The sequence below is a fragment of the Stylophora pistillata genome, chromosome 2, assembly GCF_964205215.1.
Source record: "Stylophora pistillata chromosome 2, jaStyPist1.2, whole genome shotgun sequence".
Lineage (NCBI taxonomy): Eukaryota > Metazoa > Cnidaria > Anthozoa > Scleractinia > Pocilloporidae > Stylophora > Stylophora pistillata.
In genome coordinates this window covers 31,741,815-31,764,314 of record NC_142520.1, presented here as the reverse complement: position 1 = coordinate 31,764,314, position 22,500 = coordinate 31,741,815, and the positions used below count along the sequence as shown (strand labels likewise).

Sequence of the window (22,500 nt, the reverse complement as noted above, 5' to 3'; positions counted from 1 at the left end):
CGAACGTTTCCTAGGAACACTATACTTCTTCTCTCGTGGAAGATAATTAGTCAATGCAACGCAAGGAAAAAGGAGGAGGTATGTGGTGGATTTGTGATTCTATAAGAATTACTGATGGAAGAACTAAATGTTTCCGATGATAGTAATGTGTAACTGACCTATCTCGCAGTGTTCTCCTGAGAATCCAGGCTGACATTGGCATTTACCGTCTGTACAGTTCCCTTGGTTCTGACATGGATTGCTGTCACACTTATCTATGACTCAAAAGAAAACAAGTGACCAAGGTGCTCAAAAGGTATGCTTTTGCTCTCTTACTAGCAGCCGTCAATTAGTCACTGAAGGGTATGGGAGAAAGAGATAGTAAGTAGTGGACTTGTGATTTCACCAGGGGAAGGAGTTGAAAAAACTCACCTGGCCACATAAAGTATCTGTAATAAATTTCTTTTAATTATAAATGTAAAAATTAACATTGCTAGTTTATTACTTGACAGCCATCGATTTCCACTGTCCCCATTTACTTCCTATTCCATTCCCTATCGCCGTAGCCGTGGATTTCCCCTTCCCAGTCCTCCTCCTCGTCCCCGTCACCTTTGCCAACCCCTGTCTCCGGCCTTGTTTATCTTTCTCTTCTGCCCCATCCAAGTTTCATCTACGATTAGTGCATTCATTGTACTTGAACAATTTTGTTTCACATGACAAAAAAAAACTGGGAAGCAGAAATACAATCTCCTACCATGTTCACAGTTGTGGCCAGTAATTCCAGGAGGACATAAGCAGCGATATCGTGAAGAAGTAAAACCTGACTGACAGGTTGCTTCGTTCTTGCACGGTGAGTTACCACAGGCATTCTGAAAGAGGGAAAATGAAAAGACTACCTATGAGCAAAATTGTTTCATTATTTTATTTTTCATTGTTTCTGTTTTTTTTACTCTCTTATCCTGAAATCGATTTTATTATTATTCACGTTTTGTAAGGGATTGCCAAGTAGAGAAGTTTTGAGTATTGATTTTTACTTAAAGCCGCCTTATCGTTAATGACTGATGAATACTTAATAATCATTTGTTGAAGTAAAAAATAATGATCACAACCTTTTAACTTAGTTTTTTTCTCCCATTAGATAATTTTCTTACATTTGTTCCATGATAAATATAGTTTGCTGCCTTGATCAGGTCCTTCTCATGTTCTTTACTAGTTGAGTTGTTCAGTTCACAGTTCTTTGTCTCAGGTCCTCTCGGACGTACTTTGAAGTTTATACTGACACAATTGTGTTCCAGGTAACAACGAAACTCACACGTGTCTCTGTCAATCACCCTGATGGTTGCTATGGTGTGGTTAACAAGACGCTCCCCTTCGAAGAGTAACGAAGATGGAAATGCTAATACACGACAATTACCTGAAATAGTTGAGATTGTCGGGAGGAAAATAACAAAATTATTAAAACAAAACGATGTCATAAATGTATCACTACTATGTCATCGGTTTGCAGGTACGTCTATTTCACAATTCAGAAAGTAAAGGTATTAAATTATCTAGTAATGTAGGAAAAGTGACCTTACTCTAATATAATAATTTGGATATATCAACAAAGTTGAAATGGTAAATTGGCCACCGTAACGATTACAAAAGCTGACGTTTCTGTAATCCTGTAGTCCCGTAATCAAGTTTAATGTCTTTGCGTGGGGCATGGTTGCCCATATTGCCCGAGCCAGAGGCTCATATAATCCCAAGACAACACCCACCCATCCCACCCCAAGGGAGGACATCCATCACACAGTAATCTCGTACGTGGGAAATTAACGTCTCCTACCCCTAACCCTGCAGGAGACGGGACCTCCATTTATTCGTCCCTATCCGAGAAGACTAGAATATCTAAACCATTTCTTGATGTTATAGAAAGGCAGCATATTCTTCTCAATTATCATTTAAGACCTTGAGTGTTGGTCCGGCCGGGGCTCGAACCCTCGACCTCCCGCACATCAGTCCAGCGCTCTATCAATTGAGCTAACCGGGAGGCTAGCTTAGCTCCATTTTCCACCTTTAAAAGCACGCACAACCCACAATTCCTCTATTCGCTCCGACGAAGGGCTTAGGCTCGAAACGTCAGCTTTTGTAATCGTTACGGTGGCCAATTTACCATTTCAACTTTGTTCATATATCCAAATTATTTCGTTACCCCCACCGACGCAGCCCCAAACAGTTTCTTTCGAAACTATCAGCCTTTACTCTAATATAGCTTGAAACTATCATATCAGCCAATATGAGTGTTTAGAAGAAATAAAACGAACAAAAAAACAAAGAGATAGTCTGAGTCATTATGCGATTTTCCACGTAAATGTTATAACCTTGGGTTTGTGACACAATTTATTTCGTATGGTCGGCAAAGCTGAGCGGAAGGTAAGGGATGCAGCCAAACGTTCGGTTGTATGGTGATTTCTTCAGAAAAATTGTAGAAAGCGGAAATCGGTTGCCAAAAATAAATTCCTATTGAGAAAATCAAGCGAATACACTCATCTTTGGGTTTCAGAGAAGGGAACTAATATTGTTGAATGTCACCCACATTCAAATAATTTCGACTACAAAAATATGTGCAATAATGTGATACAGTGCGGCAGGATAAATTGAGAAACACAACAATTTACGTGCACTAAATACTCTTAAATGCTTCCCTTTCGGATATTGAGACAGGTTTGTTTTGGTTGTTTGGTAAGTCGTGAATTGATACGAGAAGCTAAGAGTGTGAAAAGGGTAAAAGTTATATGAAAAAAACCACGAAGAACTTACCATCTAAACGGGCCAAACCATTCTGAAGAATAAGCAAGAAAAAGACAAAGTGGACTAAAGAAATCATAGCAACTTGAGGTACTTCACATGTTCATCAGCAATAAGCTGTCTTTAAGATAGCCGTCTGTTTTAGTTGGCTATTGTGATGTCATACGTCATACAGCCGACTGAAAATTAGTCAATGACGAGTTTTGACAAATAAGAATAAAATTTCCCTTCAAAAATAATTTTTATTTTACTACTGGTTTTTCAACAGAATTGTATCAGTGTTAGATTTTCCGTCAGGAGAAAGTTGTTTTAACGCCCATTGTAGTTAAATAATCTGTGGCGTTTCTTTGGTTTCAAAGGATATTCCTCCCAGCTATCTCCTGTTGCCTGGCAACAGCTCACAAAACTTATGTATGCATATAGTTTATAAAAACAGTTGGATAAAATTACATCCCTTCATGAGGAACTGAAGTTATTGGCGTTTTTTCAACAAAATTTTCTCAGTGTTAGATTTCCCATCAGGGGGAAGTTATTTTAACGTCCGTTATAGTTAAAAAGTGTGTGGCGAATAAAGGCGACAGGATGAATGCATACAGTTATTTTTTTACAGCAGGTGGTTCCGAAGGCAATATAAATGAAAAGTCCGTTGTCAATGATCTAGGATGAAATAGGTCATGTGGTGAGTTTCAAGATGATTTGGTGTAATCAACTAAGTTGGAAATGCAAATTAGCTTCCGCAGAGAGTTTTTAAAGTTGACGTTTTGAGTGTTCGTCCATCGTCGAAAACAATAGAGGAATTTGGGGTTGTGTGTGGTTTATGTAATGAGAAATGAGGCTACGCTATGTATGGGAACATGGTAACGTGAAAAACAAGAATAAAGTGGTGGGGAGTAAGAATGGCAATTTCAAAGATAAAGTTTGCTTTAAATCTGTTGAATTGATACTTTTTCAGCATATTATATACCCAATCATGAATAATTCACTCAGATCGCCGTCGACTGATGTTATTCAACTATTTTCGATATTAGTTGGTTAATGTAACAAAAGGGCTGCTCTTTCCAATGCAGTGAAGTGGATACCTTAGAAAAAAAGTTATCGCCCAATTCATCAAGCTTACGATATGTAAAAGTTACCGTTAATAGATGTTGCTATAGTTATTTTAGTTCTTGACTTGGTAACAAAACATATTTCGTATTTGAAGCACTTTTGAAAGAGGTAATGTGTAGTAAACATAACAATATCGATCGCTTTTTACTGACATATGAGCGACCACCATTGTTTCCTTTATAAGCAGATCAACGAGACAAGAGACTATTTCTTCTTGGTACAGAGCAATCTTTCACTTCATAAAACTTAGAAATTCACGGTATTAAACACAGTCAACTCTTAGCTAACGGACACTCTCGTAAGAGGACAGTGATATAAGAGGACAGTTCTATCTACGGAAACGTTTTTTAATTCCCCCTGTCGTCTCCTAGTCAAACTCTGCATTTACACATTCCTGTAAGGGGAATGTGTGAATGTTTGTTTTTTTCCCTTTTTCCACAATTGCAGCACTTCTTTTTGTCAGCGAGATCCTTCATGCTATAGTCTACAATACAGTGTATCTGTCTTTCACCTTAATTTTCGAGGAAGTCTCTCATTTCCTTATACCCTTTCTTATGTTTCTCTCTCAATCTATTAGACCTATTAGCTATGAGCCTCTGCTGTCTTTAATAGATATATCTTATTAGACGTTTTGTTGTGTTGTATCGCTGAGTATTTTTACGAGTTGTACCGTATTTTGACGAGTCCGTAGGGCGAGTCAAAATGCAAATAACGAGTAAAAATACTCAGCGATACTACACAACAAAACGTCTAATAAGTTATTTATCATCCAACACGTCAAACTGTTATTTCAGTGCGGGCGAATTTCGGGGATATTTATTTACGGGGAGTGCGTGACAGAAGTATGCAAAGCGCGTCATTGTCGTGTTGCTGTTTCTTTTTTCTTTAATAAATGAAGAAATTTCCAGGTCGTCTAGCTGTTTTTCTTCGTTCGATTCATCTAAAGAATAATTGTCTCCTGCTGTTGCTTTCATTTCTGTGTTTCTCTTCTCCTTTAAAGGTATAATCAGTAGTCTTGCCAACATTATCTTTATATATTTTGGCATATATGCAGTTAGTCTCTGTTAGTTCATTGATTGGTCGAGCTTTGGTCTGCCCAAAAGTGAGGTCTAGTTGGAAATAAGCTCCTTTTAGTACCGAAGAAGAGCGCTCAGATACAGAGCCAAACATCAAGACACCGCAGTGCAAAAATGCCACAAAGAAAATTAATAAAACACTACAAATGACAATGATTCTGCAGATACCTTGAAAGCTTTGGATTTTTATGGCGAATGATTCGCAAGAGTTTTGTAGAGACTATGTATATCAGGATTCCAAGTGTGGCATTTTCTGCTTCTTGCCATGTGATGGCTTCCTGGAAACTTACACTTGTGTAAATGTTTACTTGCAGTTCTCCCGGCGTTGAAGAAACTTTACTTTGTCGCAAGTAGGTACGTTACTACTGAAAACACAGAAAATACCAATTGAAAAATCTCGACCCAATCAGCATGGACTTCAGTTGAAACATCGAGACCGATGGTTGTAAAGCTTGAAGAATTCCTATCTACAATATTTGTAAATGATATTCATATAAATATATACATTAATTGTCAACAACTATTGTCAAGCCAATAGTTGTTTTGTAAATTTGTAGCCATGCCAAATCTGCTTTGGTTCTTATACCCGAGGTCTGCTAGAAATCGTCCTCCACGACAAAATGAAAACTGTCCCCACTTTGTTACAGTTCCAGTTTCCTTGGCATATTGATATCGCCATGGCTTTGGGCAAAGTTGTAATAGCTCGTAATTCCTCGCAACATTGTCCACAAGATTCCAGCCTGGTATATTGTAGATGGTCTTGTCTTCGTCCTTTGTCGAGTATCCCTCGAAGTATTCTTGGAACAATGTTTGCATGTACTTTGGAACTTATACACTATCAAGAAGTTTATTTTGGGATTCATTTCAGTCAGTGGTATTTCCCATTCATATTTTTAATTAGAAATATAGATGAAACAATTTTTAGTGTAATAGAAAAAATCCGAGCCCCAGATGGGACTTGAACCCACGACCCTCCGTGATCTAGTCGGATGCTCTAACCACTGAGCTACTGGAGACTCTATGGTGAGCAAGGGTCAATATGTGGGCCTCGACTGGAACCGCATCGCGCGGCTACACAGCCAAGTATTGGTAAGCACCTGTGAAAACTCACTAACAGCATCACGCTGTCACATTAAGGCATATCAAGATGCAGCCAACCAACCTCCAAAGTGAGCATGTAAAGATGAAACAATTTTTAGTGTAATAGAAAAAATCCGAGCCCCAGATGGGACTTGAACCCACGACCCTCCGAGATCTAGTCGGATGCTCTAACCACTGAGCTACTGGAGACTCTATGGTGAGCAAGGGTCAATATGTGGTGAAATATAGATGTTAATTTAAACCACACGATTGAATAGTGCTTTTCGCACCCGCTGATTTGCCAATTATGAGGTGATTAGCAAGCACTATTCACCTCCGAGCAGCCAAAGAGACAAACCGCGCGTCACGAGTTTAATTTCCGATCGTTTTTTGGTGTATTGAGAGAAATAAACTAATTTTTTAAAATTTGAGAGTAGTGAATATTTACCTCCACTTTGCATTGGTGAATAATTGTAAATTATTATGCAGATCAAAATTTGCTTGAAACCTCATGGTAGCGGGGGCAAAGTAATATTGTCTATCAAAACGCAACTTTATCGTTCATAAAAACGCAATTTATTTAAAAGCTATAAGTTGTAATGGTTTAAAGCCGAGACATTTATCACTATTATCATATATTTTCCACGAAACGTCAATAGATTATTCTACTTATTTTACTCTACATTCAAGTTCGGACAGTGGTCGCTTCTCTATCACACTCAATGATATTTGCATGACTATAACAGATAAAATGACGTGTGTGTGAAAGTAAAAAATATCTTTGTCACTAAACGGCAAAAAATAGAAAAAAACTTACTCGGATTCACTCTGGGTTGTCTTACCCGAGCCATTCCAACAGGAAAAGAATGTTCATCACCAATGTACATTGTTTGCTTCACCTCTTGACCTTTGTAACATCCGCCGGAAAACACTCCAGGGATGAAAATATCTTGTATCCAGCTTTGTTGTTTGCCAATAGAGCAAATGCAAAGTTATCGTGTTGAATGAAATTTTTGAGTAGAGCAGAATGAATTGAAAAAAGCCGGTTTGAGTCACACATACGAGTAGTATTTATCGGCCTGTAGTAGATTAGTATTCCTAACTTAGTATTCCTAACTTTGTATTCCTATCGCACCCCTCCACCCACGATCATAGCGTCGAGTGAGAGACAAAAGTTTTAGCGAAAAATATAAATCGAAAATTGTGGATACCGACAACAAATTTATTGCCGGAAGGGGTCGATTAAACAAAACCCTTAGCAAACTTAGAGCCAATTTTTTTTCTTTAACATTAAGAGTTCGAAACCCTAGCAAAAAATAACCATTTAACCCAAAAGATACAGCTGACTGATCAAGAGCTTGATAACTTTGTTTAATAACATAGAAACCTATGGACAAAAAAGAAAAGAAGGAGATTATTATCGTCTCTTGAGAAAACGATTTCGGATATCAGCAAGTTTGTTAATTTCATTTAAGGACCGCCTCGATCAGAGGAAAGAGGTCTGACTGTCATTTCAGGCTCAACCAATCGCATGGCTGATTTTACTCTGTAAATTTTTTAGTTGTTTCAATCAAATAGGCTTTAAGGAAAGTTAGGAAATAAAGTGCTCTTTACAGGTCCCTCCTCGCTCAGGAGACTCATATGATCATCTTTCCAGGGTAAAAGGATGTCTTTATATATCCTGTTGCCATGGTAATATTTCTTTAAACCTCTTTTAATGATTGGACCCTCGGAATGATTGCTACCTCTTAGAACCTGAGGATTTCTGACTTAGTGGGGTAAATCTAGGGGCTTGTTAGGGGTGGTAAGGAGTCCCACGGATGGGAACTTGAGAAATAGATAGACTTACCAACCCCGAATTAAGATAATTAGGTTCTCTTGTTATTGGACGTGATTCGTCTTCCCTTACCCCCTTTTTCTTTATTCTATTTCATAGGTTATGACATAGATTAGTAACATACAATATACAACTGAAATATTTTGAAGGAATGTGAAGAGGCTAGGGCCCGCCTAAAGTAGCACACTTTTATTCAGCACTCAATTTACTACTCTTTTAATGTACACGTGAGAAGAAGTAAACTCCCGAAAGGCAGAAAAACATCTTTATTCTATTTCATAGGTTATGACATAGATTAGTAACATACAATATACAACTGAAATATTTTGAAGGAATGTGAAGAGGCTAGGGCCCGCCTAAAGTAGCACACTTTTATTCAGCACTCAATTTACTACTCTTTTAATGTACACGTGAGAAGAAGTAAACTCCCGAAAGGCAGAAAAACATCTTAACAAAATATACTAACAAATAAGATGGAAAAAATTAAAATATAAAGATACGAGACGAAAAGCTCGCAGCGAAGAGGTTTTACAGAGAGGAAAAAACCACACACTGCCAGAAGGGGCGTGAAACATAAAAAATATAGCGATAAAATGATGGTACATGAATGATACGTGAAAAAACGAAAAGAATGAGCGTAAATTAATGAGGTCGAAAACTAGAAGACCTACATATGAATACAATAAACAAATTATGAATTCGCCAAAACAGAATGTTTCATTTTAGGCAGGTGGCCACAAAAGGCTTTTAAAATTCAAGTTTAAAGTTTCAGTTTTAATTATGTTACCTGAGGACAGCTGTGTGTAAGTTAAGCCAACGTTAATCTATCGTCAGAGAGGCCGGTAAGTCAAAATTTGTGGAATAACTTAGAAAACGCTCCTTTAATGCAGCCAGCTTACTCGTTGGAACCACTTTTTTGCTCCTCATCCTGCATTGTGTACCGCAAAAAATTAAGAAATTACGCAAGGAATCACAAATATCACGCTGTCAGTCACAAACAATACATAAATAAATAATAGTAAGGAAATTCGATTTTCAGTCTTGTAAAAACCATTAGAATTAAACCCTGAAATGATACCTTGGCACTGAATGTCTCCTAATTTCCGCGAAATGTAAACCTGCACTGACATACGACTTCTCTGTAGAAACCTCAAATAAAACGACTTTCCCATAAGTCATAATTAAGTACCAGGACATCAACAACGCTTCTATTGGCTGAAACTGCTGGTTATGACGTTCGCCTTTAAAACAGCCTTAATTGTTAATTGGATACGTGTGAGGAAACTTATTGGTGCTAATTAAAACTTGAACTTCGTCAGGTTGTGGAAAAACTCTCACCAGCCTCCATTCATGTTTAGAAAGGTGATCTCACCTACATGGGTTTTCTTCTGCACTTCGGTTTTTTCTTGCTAATTAAGAATGTTTTATCTTGCATGGATGGTAAGAGTACGTCACTTTGCCTTTACGTAGCTTTTATTACGAGTTGTCATATCATGCCATTTATTTGCTTTTCTCTTCCAATTGTTATTCATATATATTTTACGTTTTTAACTTTCTTCTTTACGTTCATCTTTAATGTTGAAGATTTTTGTGATTTTTTCCGCTTTTTAAGCGGAAAATTTTTACCTACTGGAAAAAAATCATCCGGTCATTTCAGAGGAGACATCCATTCCCAATCCAATAGAGTACGTCCCAACTTCAGTTGAATCAGTTGTGGTTGATATTCTAGGTCCACTTACCTAACTTTTCCTGTTTACCATGGAACAAGAGTAAGGATACAGTATCTTTTAGCAATCATTTAAGTTTATCTCATTAAGTTGGAAGGAAATTTCTCTGTTTGTTAATGCATTCACCTCTGTTACAGTGTTTACTATTTTGGAACCAAATCAACAGGCTCCCTTGGACCAGCAAGAAAATTGCTTTCAATGGCGCTATTATTATAGTAGTTTCCATTTGTTTAAACGCTTACTCACCCATCTCTTAATTTAGTTATTTACACGCTTACGCGATTACTTATTATCGCACTTTTTCATTTATCTTTTTCAATAATCATTTCTTTTGCACTTTGTAACGATGTTCACTACATTAAAACAAATGAAGAGGTTTCCCTGGTCCAGTAAAAATATTCCTAAGAATGGTGATTCCACGACATATCTTCAGTTGTTTACCCGATTACTTAACTCTTTCTTACGATTTCATTTCTTATTTAAACATTAGTTACTTATATTCTTACGGGATTTCTTATCGACTCACATTTGTAATATTCGTTAATTTCGATTTATCATTTTCCAGAATCCTTGTGGTCGTGCTCCCTGCGTGAACAACGCCATTTGTCAATCCGGTTTTACACACAAGCGATATCGATGCATATGTTCTGATGGATTTACGGGATCCCAATGTGAACAAGGTGAGGCAAGTAAAGATGTGCTCGCACTTTGAACCGGTTTTTATCTCCAACTTTATTAAACGCGATCCATATTCTGGAACCAATCTGTGTAATCGATGTTAAGAGATTGTTTTAGTTTATAACATACCCATGGCTTTCAAAAGCTCCTAAGAGTTTTGTGATTACTGACCATTATTTCAATATTTTTGTTAATTACGAAAGATGTGCATTTCAAGTTGATACTCGCTTTCTAGATATTGACGAATGTGCAAAGAAAACTCACGAATGTGATGCTAATGCTGAATGCCATAATACTGTGGGATCATTTGTCTGTAAATGCAAACCTGGTTACGAGGAAAATGGTCAAATTTGTGTGGGTAAGGAAACTAACGTTAATTTGTTTGACTTTTCCCTGTACACCGTATTCAAAAGGTTCAGCAGGAAATGTTCCACCCGTGGATTGCTCTCTAGAGGTGATCAGTAACAGAAGCTTTCAGTGTGCTTAAGGCCGGTTAGCTGTGTCACTTTTACTTTTCCTCCGACTTCTAGTCACGTCAAACGTTTATTTCTGATCTGCAAGTCTATTTTGTGTTGGTTTGGCTTTACCAGGCTCGATTGGGAAGTGCTTTATGATACACGACACACCATTTACAAAGACAAACGGGAGGATTTTAAAAGGGATAAAGGCTTCGAGATTGTCTCCTGACCCTTATAACTGTCACAGTTATGAACATCAAAAATGACTTATGATGCAAAAGCCTTCCTATATCGGCAGAACATTTTCCTGAAGCACGAATAAAGAAAAAGCATCCCTTAAATCACTTAAAGCGCGTTTTAAAGTTTTTTTCTATTCAGAAATTTTGGGCTGTGAACAAAATCCATGTTACAATGAAGGGGCCTGTATCCAGCAAAGTAATGGATACAACTGCACATGTTTACAAGGATTCACTGGCGCTCATTGTGAAACAGGTTTGCTAAACGATGTTTTTTATTCTACTTGAAAGTGGATATTATAGGAATTAATTATTGTTTCTGTAACATTTTCAAGATCGATGACAACTGCATCGACCCGATTTATAGATATCACTACAGATGTCGACTGGCATTTACTAAATTCTTTAATCCAAAGACATTTTATGGAATTATGGAGTTATGTATAAATTGAAAATAATTCCTCTTACCACAGAACAATTTTCAATGATCTTGCCAAATCTCTGTAGCTAACTAGCAAGATCTACTGATGAAAGAAGAAGCGAAGAAACGAGGGAGCGCCCGATAGGCAGCAAACCCTCTTTGCTCCCGAATTTTTAGGAATTTATAGGAATTTTATATATTTTTTCTTGGGTTTTGCTGCCTCTACGCCCTATTATTTACATCAATTCTCTTCAGCTAGTCTCGCAATGGCCCACACGTACTCTCGACCTGCCCTGAACGCTACTTTTTCAAAGTTAAAGCTACAGCGATTGAACTCTTCATTGTGGAAGACGCTTACCCAACTTCGGCTAACAAGAACAACACCTACTAGACGTGGTTACCGTGCCGGTGCCAGAAAACAACACTCTATAGCTGTCGACCTTGAAAGGGAATCTACAAATTTTCAAAACATCACTTTTAGTGTCCCTGGCAGTGAAATAACCAATTTGCATACGGACTTGTTACATATTCGCAACAACACCTTTTTCTGCAATAACATCAACCGCGAATCCAGCTTCCAGCTTTAACTCAAATCAACGGAGTTGCCTTTCAGCTCATGTTCCCGCTCTTCTGCTCTCTAATACTATGTCACTTGCTCCAAAGATTGATGAAATTCGTTATACCGTGCTTAATTCCTCCGTCGACTTTGATTGTTTTACTGAGACATGGCTGAGTGATTTAATTCCTGACGATACCATTGTCATACCTGGTTATAATATTCCACGTTTAGATCGCACTATCGAGGCTTTGCATGGTCACGTGACATCCTAGCCACCGTTACTACGCCGCCACGACAGGGAGCCAAAAAACACAATCCAAGCGTACTGTCAACATAGGGAAGTTTTCCTGTGTAGTAGGATGCTCAAATAGCTCGAAAAAGAATGAAAATTTACGATTTTTCAATGTTTCGAAAGTCATAGGCAATAAAGGCGACCAAACAAGAGAAATATCAAGCCGTAGAGGAGATAGATGAATGGCTTGCAAACATTCGTCGCGATGCCGTCTCAAACGGAGAGATCAAGAATCCTTTGGTTTGCTCAGTTCACTTTCACAAAGGTATGAAATTAAAAGAATCTTTTAATATTAATCTAGATGCTCTAAAGTTATGTTATTTTCTAAACTTATCACTTATCTGTTTACTTTTAGGAGAACTAGCAGCAGTTTACGAAGAAGCTAATCCAGACTGAGCACCTTCAATTGCTATGGGTCACTCGTCGGCATCTGTCTGTCGTGCTTCGAAGGAATCCACTCTCAAACGCCACAAACGTGGATTTGAAAGATTGTCAGTCAAAAAGAGAATAGCACTTGGAAAACATAACGCAAGAAAACGTCGTTGAAAGTGTCGGTACCGTGGAATCGATCAACCTTCGACCCGATGAAATACAAGAAGAAGTATGTTCGGTTTCTGACGAACCGAGACCAAAACAAACAATTTCAATCGAGATTCAAACTGATATGACATTAATAGACTTAGAACTGCTCGAGAAACAGGCAAAATCTGCCCATTTAGCCTCTGAATTAACGAGAGAAAGCTTGGCGAAAGACGAAGAAAAGCTCAAGTTTTACACTGGTTTGACAACTATGTCTGTGTTCCTTGCTGTACTTGATCTCATTAGTCCTGGACTTCCATGCCGTACTTCACTAACCAAGTTCCAACAGCTCTTGATAACATTAATGAGACTTCGTTGAAATTTGCATGTTCAGGAATTTGGATATAGATTTGGCAAACATGCTTCTACAGTATCAAGAGTGTTTCAAAGTTGCATTGGAGTAATGTACTCAAGTATGTATTTCCTTGTACACTGGCCTGACAGAGATGCATTACAACTAACCATGCCTGCAAGTTTCAGACAAAAATTCTCATCCTGTGCTGTGATAATTGACTGCTTCGAAGTCTTCATAGACCATCCATCTGATTTGTTGGCCCGTGCAAAAACATGGTCCTCGCATAAGCATCACAATACTGCCAAATTCTTGATTGGGATAACCCCTCAAGGAACTGTTTCATTTATTTCCAAAGGATGGGGAGGAGGGACCTCTGATAATTTTATTACAGAGCACTGTGGGATCTTAGAAAACCTACTTGATACTGAAAACCTACTGGAGACTTGGTCCTTGCTGATTGAAGCTTCGACATTGAAGACAGCTGTGGACTTTATGCTGCTAGATTAAAGATTCCAGCCTTCACTAGAGGAAAACGATAACTAGCCCCATTGGATATTGAAACCACACGAACTATAGCGAATGTCAGGATACATGTGGAAAGAGTGATTGGCTGCGTGCGACAGAATTATTCCATCTTAGAACATGGTATAATTCAAATTGATTATGTTAAAACAGAGAATGATGGAGAACCATGTTTACTTGATAAAATAGCATTTGTTTGTTGTGCCTTGACTACTATTTGTAAGTCAGTTGTTCCACCAGATTAAAATCAGTTAATAAAAAAGTCACTAAATGTATGGTATGCAAAATGTAATATTATAACAATAAGGCAGAGGGAGTCATTGAATGACATTGGATTAGATTGATTCAGATTAACCACACATTTTGTGTTTTCATTCATCTTCGGGAACCCAGGGGCTACTGAGTGGGGCCAGGGAGACTTTGGAAAAGAGGAAAGAAAATCTCCCGGACCCACTCAGTAGCCCCTGGGTTTCACTCTGAACAAAAATTTGTTTCAGTGATATAGAAATGTTTCACTAATCTACTTTTGTGTCAGTAAATAACAAAATTTTCAATGGTTTAATAATAACATATTACAAAATATTTGCAATTGTCATTACTACATACAAAGTATTTAAAATTTTGAATATTAATAAATAAAGTATACAAATAAAACCAATAAACTATTGTTCATCAATGCTGTCTTGATTCTGCTACTTTCAATCTCCTGCAGTCTGAACAAAGCCATGTCTTAATAGATGATTTCTTAGATAGTCCACAGCATTTTGTGTGGAATTTGCGAAATAAGCACCTGTTATTAGTACAACTGATTACCAGAGAATCCTCAAACTTAACTCTACAAAAGCAATACAAAACATCATCATTTCTCTTGGGCCTAGTGAAATACCAGAAGCTCTGGAAGAATGCCACAGAGGTAAAACTTCTTAGCCTTTTCCAGGTGACTCTCAGTGAATTGGCTGTCAGCTGTAATTCGCTCTATATGTATGCCTAGTTGTGTCCAAACAATAAAATCAGTAAACTCCGTAGAAGTCAATGCAAGTTGGAGTTGCACTTTTGCAAAGTACGGATGGGTTCGCTTGAGCTGGAACTCGCCATCACGTCTCTTCCACGTAAAAATCCCTGTTTGCATGAACGGCATCTGGAATCTTGGAACTTTTGATGCTAGATGGGCACTTCACTTCTAGAACGCCTTGGCCACAACAAGTACATAACGACATGGACTCTGGGGATGCACCAAGGTGAGGGTACTGGGGACTGACAACCAAACCATACTCCTTTATGTGGAAGTTTTCATGTTTGCTTTGCATAACCTGTACAATAATTAACAATTATTCTTCGAGCGCGCGTTGGATATGAGATGATAGATAGCCAACGAGGCGCGTAGCGCCGAGTTGGCTATAATCATCTCATATCCAACAAGCGCGAGTGGAATAATTGTTTTATTAAAAACGTTAAATTAAATTATTAAATTTTATTAAATTTTTAGCTCCCTTTTGATTTTAAGCTGACACGTACGCTTACCATATTTGTAGATTATGGTATATTGGCTGATATACCATAATGGCTAAGCCAATAAAAAGTCTTGAATTGCATTATCCAATGATCTAGTTTTTAATAACAATATATAGATAAGTAGGGGAACTCAGGTTGACAAAATATAAAATATTTTTGATATTTACCTGCTCATACTCCTTTAATGCCTGTTTTTCATGATCACAGTCCCACTTTGTTGCATCTGAGGAGAAATGAGATCCATAGCAGATAACATTAATCAAGCTGACAGAGAGTGTATCAGGATTGGTATGGCAAGCTTGAGGAGATTTGCTTGCTGTTATTCGACCACACCTCATCTCAAACCACAACTTTGACTTGCTTTGCTGTCGTGTTGTTTCTTCGATTTGCACAGATTGTTCCTCAGTAACTTTTAATGAGTTGAAGATTTCCTTTGATTTTTCGACTAACCCTTCAAGGTCCATTGCGGACAGTTCCTCTTCAGTTTATAAAGTCTAGTCAGTGGTTCTGGTAAGTTGACATTCTTTGGAACATAATTCTTGCTGTAGGGTGAAAGTAATGACAAAATTGCTAGAGAAGTATTCGACTTGAATAAGCGTTCACAAAAAGTTTTGATTTTATGTTTTGAAGCAGTATATGCACCGGGTTTTTTCTTACTGGCCACAGGTCCCAAGAAAGTTGTTGGGGTCGTTGGTTTCGTAATATTTTCGATTTCCAAATCCAGCTTCTTTTTCATTGTTTGTGAGGAAGTAAATTCAATGTCTCTTAATTCTTGATACTCAATATTAGCAACTGGAGTTGGCATAAGCCATTTGCACGGAACGGACGTACATGTTTTGGCTTTCATGATAGGAACTCCAGCTTCGACAGCAAACAACATCGCTCCAACATGTGAGCATACTTTGCCCAAACCCGCCATACAGTTGCAATTGTCTGTTAGAATTGTTCCATCGCTTTTAGCCGCAAACCATGGCTCTACAGCAGTATCGGTTAGTCTCTGTGAATGATTAACCTGAAGGGAAACATTGATAAACACACATTAAGTTTAGAAACGACTTGAATTGTAGTGACCATATCGAGTACCGAACTTAAACGAAAAATGCGTACCTTTCCGATGAGAATTTTCACATCATCTGTTGCTTTTCCTATGAATATACGTCTGACCCAGCCCGCGACAAAAAACTGGTATGCCTCGAGGCTTTTATAAGCTTTAACTTGCTCTTGAGTGTAGTAATCGTCGATAGCAGCAGGAAATTTACCATATCGATGTATTCGACATCGGGCCACATTTCCATCGAATCGGTGAAAAACTGGTTGGTTACATTATAAGGATCGATATCTGCTATCATTTCGAGCTTTTTTTCGTATATTTTTCGTATATTTCATCTGGCGTTTAAAGAATCGCGATATTTCGGCAGCGAAGGCACACGCTTCTTCTCTTTTGCCGCCATGTTTGTTTAGCTTGCCCCCTGTCATGGCGACGTAGTAACGGTTGCTATGATTTCACGTGACCGTGCAAAGCCTCTATAGGCCTTTGTTCCGAAATGAAAATTTATGTTCTGTGTTATTTTATTTTCAATTTGTGTAAGGCGTTGCATACTGAGTGGGTGGACACTGGGTCCGAGTGAGTGGAGACTGTGTCCGAGTTTATGACGTATTGCAAAAACGTAAGCTCGACGTTCGGGTCGTTATGGTCAAAATGAAGTGTAATGTCTAAGTTTTTCGTTACGTTTAGTGAAAAAATCGTTTATTTTCATGGTCCTTCGAGCCGGATTGATCTGGATTCATTTGGAGAAACCGTATCGACGATTGGTCGAGCGAAAAGCAGTGTTTATCGCCCCCCGCCGGCTCTGCCCGGTTTTCTCGTGGACATGCTCTTAAAATGAGTATCCGTATGATGCACGATCCTCGCAGAGGAGAGCGCTATTTATGCAATAGCGAAAATCAGACCTGAAAAAAATTTCAGGCCTGTACGGGACTCGAACCACTGACCTCTGCGATACTAGTGCAGCGCTCTACCAATTGAGCTAACAAGCCAACTGGGAGCAGGCCATCAAATTAATTCGATATAAACCCGTAGGGTTTATATCGAATTAAATCAGGTCTGATTTTCACTATTGCTCAAATAGTGCTTTACTGCGAAGGATCGTTCTCATATACGTCTCATAACCGCAGTTCACACATATGTTTCATATGTTTGTTGTTGTTTGATTTATCATCTACGGGTTTATATCGAATTAATTTGATGGCCTGCTCCCAGTTGGCTTGTTAGCTCAATTGGTAGAGCGCTGCACTAGTATCGCAGAGGTCAGTGGTTCGAGTCCCGTACAGGCCTGAAATTTTTTTCAGGTCTGATTTTCACTATTGCTCAAATAGTGCTTTACTGCGAAGGATCGTTCTCATATACGTCTCATAACCGCAGTTCACACATATGTTTCATATGTTTGTTGTTGTTAGCTTTAATATTGTTAATCAAAATAGAAAATAAGACCGGCCCCAGGACTGTACCTTGAGGAACACCCCTATTTATAGAAACAAATTCAGTACTATGACCATCGACAACAACTCTCTACTCTCTATGATTTAAAAAACCAATAAGCCAATTAATAATATATGGATTAATGTTAACTTGCTTCAATTTACTACAGAGGATAATGAATGAAAACTAAGATGTAGTATTATATTTTGAAAAGGGAAAGTTGTAGCGTCTCAGTAATGGAACGTTTCACGAAGAATGTATTTTAGCGTACAAAAGAAATCGAGACTCAAAAATCAGGCAGCAGTACTGAAAAAATTCTGAAAAATTATGGGTGTGTTTGTATATATATACCATGTACTTCAGTGTAAAGTAAAAGAGCTATTTAAGTATCATTATCATTATTACCATCGACTAGAAAAAAATTTAGAATGGCCGTGGAAAGTTACATTTAGGTTTGTATATATCGCCGCCATATTTTTGCCCCTCAGAGGAAGTCAAAAGTAATAAGGTTTAACCAACCTGTCTCACAGAATTCTCCAGAATATCCAGGCTGACATTGGCATTTACCGTCTCTACAGGTCCCTTGGTTCTGACATGGATTGCTCTTACACTTATCTATGACAAAAAAAAAATTAAACGAAAAGTGATGATAGTTTCGAAGGAACACTACACTTTTTCTCTCGTGGAAGATAATTAGTCAATGCAATGCAAGGAAAAAGAAGAAGGTAAGTGGTGGACTTGTGATTTTATAAGAATTGCTGGTGGAAGAACTAAATACTAACCTATCTCGCAGTGTTCTCCGTCAAGTTCAGGCTGACATTGGCAGTAACCGTCTGTACAGCTCCCATGGTTCTGACATGGATTGCTGTCACACTTATCTATTAAAAAGAAAATATTCGAATAAAAACTAACAGAATTTTCTCAGGAACACTATACTTTTTCTCTCGTGGAAGGTAATTAGTCAAAGCAATACAAGGAAAAAGGAGAACGTAAGTGGTGGATATGTGATCTTAAGAGCGTTTCGACGAGAAAACCGGGCAGGGGGCGATGGACCTCAAATCACCGATTTGGCTCAAACTTGGCAAATGTAGGCAGTAAGCCTGAGATAAAATATGTAAGTGACTTCTTTATGCGTGTCAGGTTTTTAACCATTTTCTTTTTCCTTACGCTGAGAGGAGACCAATATATCACGGGCTTATTTTTTCTTCGGTGGACCAGCAACTATCTCAAGCTTAACAAATAACAAGTCAAATAGTTTGGTGGCCGTAAGTCTTTGTTACATTTTAAACTTAAACTTTGTAGACTAGAAACACAACATGCCAAATGAATTTCAAATTTCAAATGAATTTCAAATTTCTAAGCAACATCTGGTAATCTGCGGTCTTTCCTTACACCTAGGTAGCTCGGAAAGCCGTAAAACTCTTGAACAAAAGCTCATCTCTCAAACCGGCGTCTAAATCCCACAGGTATCAACGAACGCTTTTCATTCCACTAATTTATTCGTGTTTTTTTCGTTGGCATGTTCCCACCAATCACGTAGCTCCTTTTTCTGCCTTTAAAAGCACACACAACCCACAATTCCTCTATTCGCTCCGACGAAGAGCTAACGCTCGAAACATCAGCTTTTATAATCGTAACGGCGGCCAGTTTACCATTTCAACTTTGTTGATATATTCAAATTATTTCGTTACCCCCACCGACGCAGCCCCAAACAGTTTCTTTAGAAACTATCAGCCTTTATTCATTTGAATTTCAAAGTTGACTGCTAAACAAAGTTGCAGGCGCGATCTGGTCAAAGATGGCGAATTGTCCTTTTGATTTATATCGGCTTTTAGGGCATCAAATTTTCTTTTTGCCACCAACACACATCATGTAAGTCGATAAGTATCACACCGTAAAAGACCAATCATTTTGATCGATCTTTCCGAGAGCTACGTATGATGCACGATCCTCGCAGTAGATAGCGCTATTTATAGACCACTTTCATAAATGGCTGCTGGATTAATATTCTTTTGTTCAAATTTAAATTTGCCTAGGCGGCCTCGTTCTCCAGTACAAAATTCAAAAGAATACATTATCTCAAGCGAGGCCACCCAGGCAAATTTACATTTAAACAAAAGAATATTAATCCGGCAGCCATTTATGAAAGTGATCTATGCAATAGCGAAAATCAGACCTGAAAAAAATCAGGCCTGTACGGGACTCGAACCACTGACCTCTGCGATACTAGTGCAGCGCTCTACCAATTGAGCTAACAAGCCAACTGGGAGCAGGCCGTTAAGTTGGTTCGTAATAAACCCGTGAAAGTGATAAATGGGATAGAATAAATGGGATCGTGCATCATACGTATCTAATACCGCAGTTCAAAATATATGAACTTCATATATTTATTCTATCCAATTTATCACTTTCACGGGTTTATTACGAACCAACTTAACGGCCTGCTCCCAGTTGGCTTGTTAGCTCAATTGGTAGAGCGCTGCACTAGTATCGCAGAGGTCAGTGGTTCGAGTCCCGTACAGGCCTGATTTTTTTCAGGTCTGATTTTCGCTATTGCATAAATAGCGCTATCTACTGCGAGGATAGTGCATCATACATATCTAATACCGCAGTTCAAAATATATGAACTTCATATATTTATTCTATCCCATTTATTTTAAATCTGTTGAATTGATACTTTTTCATCATATTATATACCCAATCATGAATAATTCACTCAGATCGCCGTCGACTGATGTTATTCAACTATTTTCGATATTAGTTGGTTAATGTAACAATAGGGCTGCTCTTTCCAATGCAGTGAAGTGAATACCTTAGAAAAAAAGTTATCGCCCAATTCATCAAGCTTACGATATGTAAAAGTTGCCGTTAATATATGTTGCTATAGTTATTTTAGTTGTTGACTTGGTAACAAAACATATTTCGTATTTGAAGCACTTTTGAAAGAGGTAATGTGTAGTAAACATAACAATATTCGATCGCTTTTTACTGACATATGAGTCACCACCATTGTTTCCTTTATAAACGGATCAACGAGACAAGAGACTATTTCTTCTTGGAACAGAGCAATCTTTCACTTCATAAAACTTAGAAATTCACGGTATTAATCACAGTCAACTCTTAGCTAACGGACACTCTCGTAAGAGGACAGTTATATAAGAGGACAGTTCTATCTACGGACACGTTTTTTAATTCCCCCTGTCGTCTCCTAGTCAAACTCTGCATTTACACATTCCTGTAAGGGGAATGTGTGAATGTTTGTTTTTACCCTTTTTCCACAATTGCAGCACTTCTTTTTGTCAGCGAGATGCTTCATGCTATAGTCTACAATACAGTGCATCTGTCTTTCACCTTAATTTTCGAGGAAGTCTCTCATTTCCTTATACCCTTTCTTATGTTTCTCTCTCAAACCATTAGACCTATTAGCTATGAGCCTCTGCTGTCTTTAATAGATATATCTTATCAGACGTTTTGTTGTGTAGTATCGCTGAGTATTTTTACGAGTTGTACCGTATTTTGACGAGCCCGTAGGGTGAGTCAAAATACAAATAACGAGTAAAAATACTCAGCGATACTACACAACAAAACGTCTAATAAGTTATTTATCATCCAACACGCCAAACTGTTATTTCAGTGCGGGCGAAATTCGCGGATATTTATTTACGGGGAGTGCGTGACAGAAGTATGCAAAGCGCGTTGTCGTGTTGCTGTTTCTTTTTTCTTCAATAAGTGAAGAAATTTCCAGGTCGTCTGGCTGTTTTTCTTCGTTCGATTCATCTAATAAACTTGGATATATATTTGCCAGCCGTTCTGACTCTTCGTCGTCGGAAATATGATTCAAATTGTCGGCCATATTTTTTTTCCTAACTACAATTGAATTATTCGCTTGCGCGATGCGAGAAAACCTTTTTAACCGGTACTCTACAGTAAAAATACCACGTGAAATTTTTACTCGTCTATGGCGTTATTTGTACTCACGAAGTGTAGTTGGATAATAAATAGTGATATTCGTCATAATCTTCTGTGAACCCTGAAACAATTCCTTCCAAACGCTGTAACAGATGACTTTTTCTCCCATGTAATTTCCGAGGATAAAAGTCCACGACATCCTCTTGAAATCTTACTTTCTTTCTTTCTCTACCTTTGCAGCGTTTGTTATCGCTTTCACCTCTCAGACATTTTAAAGTTTTTCTTATCTCGTTAAAGAATAATTGTCTCCTGGTGTTGCTTTCATTTCTGTGTTTCTGTTCTCCTTTAAAGCTACGATCAGTAGTCTTACCAACATTATCTTAATATATTTTGGCATAGATGCAGTTAGTCTCCGTTAGTTGATCGATTGGTCGAGCTTTGGCCCGCCCAAAAGTGAGGTCTAGTTGGAAATAAGCTCCTTTTTTAGTACCGGAGAAGAGCGCTAAGATAAAGAGCCAAACATCAAGACACCGCAGTGCAAAAATGCCACAAAGAAAATTAATAAAACAGTAGAAATGACATTGATTCTGCAGATACCTTCAAAGCTTTGGATTTTTATGGCGAATGATTCGCAAGAGTTTTGTAGAGACTATGGATATCAGGATTCCAAGTGTGGCATTTTCTGCTTCTTGCCATGTGATGGCTTCCTGGAAACTTACATTTGCGTAAATGTTTACTTGCAGTCTGCCCGGCGTTGAAGAAACTTTACTTTGTCCTTACTGGGTACGTTACTACGGCAAACACAGAAAATACCAATTAGAAAATATCGACCCAATCAGCATGGACTTGAAACATCGAGACCGATGGTTGTAAAGCCTGAAGCTTTCTCTTCCAGAATTAGAAAAAAGAATACAATATGTAGAAACAAGCATATCATATAAAACTAATGTGAGTTTGTTTCCGC

General features: G+C 38.1%; 2 protein-coding genes, 1 long non-coding RNA gene, 1 other non-coding gene and 2 pseudogenes across 4 annotated transcripts in view; 2 read left to right on the top strand and 4 right to left on the bottom strand.

Annotated features, from left to right (window-relative positions):
• LOC111342999 (uncharacterized) overlaps positions 1-4,521 on the bottom strand; it is an 11,537-nt gene extending 7,016 nt beyond the window's left edge. Inside the window, exons 1-4 of the mRNA XM_088750853.1 lie at positions 2,782-4,521; positions 1,131-1,393; positions 734-848; positions 159-254 (exon numbers count right to left, since the gene is read on the bottom strand). Coding sequence (XP_088606979.1) covers positions 159-254; positions 734-848; positions 1,131-1,393; positions 2,782-2,848 — 541 coding nt within the window. The 5' untranslated portion in view covers positions 2,849-4,521. The remainder of the gene's footprint in view (positions 1-158; positions 255-733; positions 849-1,130; positions 1,394-2,781) is intronic.
• A 1,597-nt stretch (positions 4,522-6,118) lies between these two features.
• Positions 6,119-9,033, bottom strand: LOC148738343 (uncharacterized). The gene is made up of 3 exons (XR_015997270.1): positions 8,948-9,033; positions 8,657-8,797; positions 6,119-7,419 (listed from the first exon to the last, which is right to left on the bottom strand). It is a non-coding gene; the product is annotated as an uncharacterized LOC148738343 (long non-coding RNA).
• Positions 6,170-6,243, bottom strand: Trnas-aga (transfer RNA serine (anticodon AGA)). The gene has a single exon. It is a non-coding gene; the product is annotated as a tRNA-Ser (tRNA).
• Positions 9,034-9,302: 269 nt separating the features above from the next.
• On the top strand, positions 9,303-12,582 carry LOC148738342 (uncharacterized). The gene is made up of 7 exons (XM_088749421.1): positions 9,303-9,309; positions 9,482-9,554; positions 9,599-9,638; positions 10,162-10,276; positions 10,510-10,632; positions 11,111-11,224; positions 11,645-12,582. Exons 1-7 carry the CDS (start codon positions 9,303-9,305, stop codon positions 11,974-11,976), a joined length of 804 nt encoding a protein of 267 aa, XP_088605547.1. The 3' UTR covers positions 11,977-12,582.
• Positions 12,583-12,636: 54 nt separating this feature from the next.
• LOC148738341 (uncharacterized) lies at positions 12,637-14,319 on the top strand (annotated as a pseudogene).
• Positions 14,320-15,020: 701 nt separating this feature from the next.
• The window catches only part of LOC148738340 (uncharacterized), an 11,367-nt pseudogene continuing 3,887 nt past the window's right edge, over positions 15,021-22,500 (bottom strand).

Bases quoted from the DNA above. Each gene is read 5' to 3' on its own strand.
- LOC148738342 (XM_088749421.1), top strand. The intron at 10,277-10,509 runs GTGAGGCAAGTA...CTCGCTTTCTAG, and splicing joins GGGATCCCAATGTGAACAAG to ATATTGACGAATGTGCAAAG. The intron at 11,225-11,644 runs GTTTGCTAAACG...AATTCTCTTCAG, and splicing joins TGGCGCTCATTGTGAAACAG to CTAGTCTCGCAATGGCCCAC.